The 2988-nt window shown below is 46.5% G+C and overlaps 1 protein-coding gene across 13 annotated transcripts in view; it reads right to left on the bottom strand.

The window, feature by feature from the left end:
- Positions 1-351: 351 nt before the first annotated feature.
- The window catches only part of LOC128301480 (myosin heavy chain, muscle), a 24616-nt gene continuing 21979 nt past the window's right edge, over positions 352-2988 (bottom strand). For 12 of the 13 annotated variants that reach the window (XM_053037998.1, XM_053037990.1, XM_053037994.1 and 9 more), the window contains exon 17: positions 352-1802. In XM_053037998.1, coding sequence (XP_052893958.1) covers positions 1728-1802 — 75 coding nt within the window. In that variant the 3' untranslated portion in view covers positions 352-1727. Of the gene's footprint in view, positions 1803-2758 lie in introns of all 13 variants that reach the window. The other variant, XR_008287346.1, reaches the window with a different exon arrangement.

The following is a 2988-nucleotide window of genomic DNA, read 5'->3' as shown; positions in this document are numbered from 1 at the left end:
TATTATTACCTTCTCTCATCTTTTTAAATTATAAAAATAAATACATTTTGTATTACTTTTGTTATAAAAAATATAATTAAAAAAACATTCAGAGCGAAAACTATTTGCCACGGATACAAAATGAAGCAACGTACAAAACCATACTCGGAACGAAGAGGAATTGTGTTGTGCCGTGGCCATGGGGGGTGTGAAATCAAATAGGGTGGGACAGATAGAAAAGTAGAAAAGTGAACCCGGGGCGAGAACTGAACCAGCATCCCGGCCACCGGCCACCGGGTAAGAAAACTGAACATGGTTGGTGTATACAAAAGCAAATGGGATAGTAGTAGAAAAAACTGTTTTAAGACTATCTGCAAATCATTATCATTTCTGTTTTGACGTTCCGCAGCGATGTTTGCTGTGTTGTTAATTCTAAGTTTTCCGTTATGTTTTTTTTGTGTTGGATTCTTCTTCTTTTGATTTCGAATGTCCCACACCACCTTCGTCGTTCCCTACTTTGTATGTTTGCTGTTATCTGCATTTGCCCTAGTTGTGAATGTTTCTCTGTTTTCTTCAACGCTCCATGATTTCACGTGTCGCAGTTTGTGTTTATCGACATTCGCCTCACGCTGATCGCTGTGTTTTGAGAGGGTCGCATTCGTTTTGTTCATGTTCGTGATCCACGGAATCTGTGCAGCCCGGCGCTTCATCTCGCCGCAACCGCACCATAACGCACTGGTTCGTGATGTTGTTGTTAATTTCGGTTGTCGATTTCGATGGTGCACCGTCGACGCCGGACCGGGAGGGGAATTTACCTTGCCATTGTGGCCGAGGGAAGCTCTGTGGCCAACTGAACCCGGATCCTCTCCGGCAGGGTGGTGGCAGAGCGGGTGAAAGCGGAAGCACACCCAAGAAGGAAGGGGAAAGTGCCAAAAAAAGAACAAATCCTTACCGCTAGACTCTAGCTGTATCGTATCGCGTTAGTTCAAAGGGCTGAAGTTAGCTTAACGTAAAACCGTTTGTCTCATCAAACGTACGTGTGATCCATGATGGTGGGTGTCCTAAACTTTTACTCGTGCTCGTGTGTGTGTCTCTTTTTCATAGTAATGCTTAGCTTTCTTTTGCGACGCGCAATCTTGAAGATTTGATTCTTTTCCCTTTTCCTTCCTCTTTCGTACCGAGTGGTCGGTGGTACGAGGTGACTTCCGGCTTCCCAATCCGCCTCGCCACACCCGCCGAGAGTTGGGATGTACCCCGGGACCAATCGATCACTCCACCCCATGCCAGTAACGGAAGATGGCACTGATGTTGGTTGATGACGTTTCGTGCACACTTCTCCTAATGCTCCATCATCCGGTGCGCGGTTCCCTTTTCATATGTGGATGTTATTACGTGTCTCTTTTTTCTCTTCTTTATTCGATAGTTAACGGCTTCGAACGACTTCCGGACGGGTCAATGACGGGGGGTACGGGAGCTAAGCGAAAGGCAGCAGGCCAACGCCACAACCCGTGATTCGTGGGAGGAAATGATCATTAGAACCGGCACTCATCGATTCACATCGAGCAGTGGAAACCCAATGTTAGCGGACAATGTTTTGCTGGGAGTTTGGCGGGAATATTAACGACAATAAAACGGATGTTAGCAGGAAGGCTCAACAGGATGGTGGTGCTGTGTGCCCTCCCGCGGAAGGTGGTGTGCTGCGCGTTGTTGTTGTTTTGTTGCTGGGTGTTTTGGTGTGCTGAACGAATTTAGAAACCGTGATCGTCGAATGTGGGAAGGTTCAGTCCTGCAAGAACAGGCATGGCAGACGGCTGTCTCTGGGGCTGCAAAAGAGAAGAGAAACGGCAGGGGTAGGCCCCCCGGAGTCAGTATTGGTTTTTGGTTGGTCTGTGTGCTTGTGCGCTTCTGGTTAGCCGGTAGGATAGGACCCCATACAAGAACAGGGATACAGACCCAAAACACGATCTCTACAGTTTTGCAAGTTAAGGATTGTTGGAACACATTGCACTCTCCTCAAACGCTAATTTGGTGACCAAATGGAGCTGTGACGAAGGCATGAGAGATGATCAATGATCAACAACTCCGTTCAGATGATCATCTGCCGAGCAACTGCAGTAATGAGAAGGAGGTCAGATGATAGCAGATGACACACTACAAAAAGATGTGCGTGTGTGGCGGGGGTATGTATGTGCAAGTTTTCCGAATGAAGGGAACATCGATCAGCCCTGGAACCGTAAGGGCGTGAGGCGTTGTGAATATAAAACAGTGGATCAACGCTCAATGGAGCGCATCCAACATTGCGCCACACCAGACATGCCGGTGGCTTGTTTGTGGTTCGTTCGTTCGTTCATGAGATGAGAGGCTCGTTTGGGTGAGTGAGATTTCGGTAGTTCGGTGTGGTGTGATCGTTCAAACATTCGATAATACACTGAATGGGGGCGGAATGATAATAGTACACGGTAATGTCGGCAAGAATACAATGTACTCGCAGTTAATGGATGCTTCATATTTGACACGTTTAGTCTAGACGCGGAAAGAAGGGTATCAGTAGATTAGCAAAACGGGATAGAAAGAAGGCCAAAGAGTACATTAAACTTTACAGTTGGAATTATGGGGTGGGTAGATGACGGGTACAGAGCAATCCCGGGGAATAAAAACGAAAGAAACATCAACAGATTGGTAATGGTGTGTTATTGCAAAACATAGACAAAAAAACGGAGTAATAAAATCGCTCACAGCAAACCCCTTTCGATTGGTTTGCGCGGGCTGGTACACTTACTGGTTGGCCACAAGCCGAACGCTAGGTAGGTGTCTTGGATACGGTTTGTTTCTGAGGGGGGTTTTTTGGTTCTATTTTCGTGTTTATTACACACACAGAGATAAAGGTTCGCTTTGCAGCATTTGGTTGTCGGTGGTAGAAGCAGAAGAAGAAGAGAAGAAGTAGAAGACGAAGACGAAGAGTCGAAGGAATAATCGTAATCGCGAAGGAAGTAGGTAGGGCTTCAGGTT

This window comes from Anopheles moucheti, chromosome 3, assembly GCF_943734755.1.
Source record: "Anopheles moucheti chromosome 3, idAnoMoucSN_F20_07, whole genome shotgun sequence".
In the NCBI taxonomy this organism is placed as follows: domain Eukaryota; kingdom Metazoa; phylum Arthropoda; class Insecta; order Diptera; family Culicidae; genus Anopheles; species Anopheles moucheti.
The sequence above is the reverse complement of the archived record's forward strand: the minus strand, read 5'-3'. Positions and strand labels throughout refer to the sequence as shown.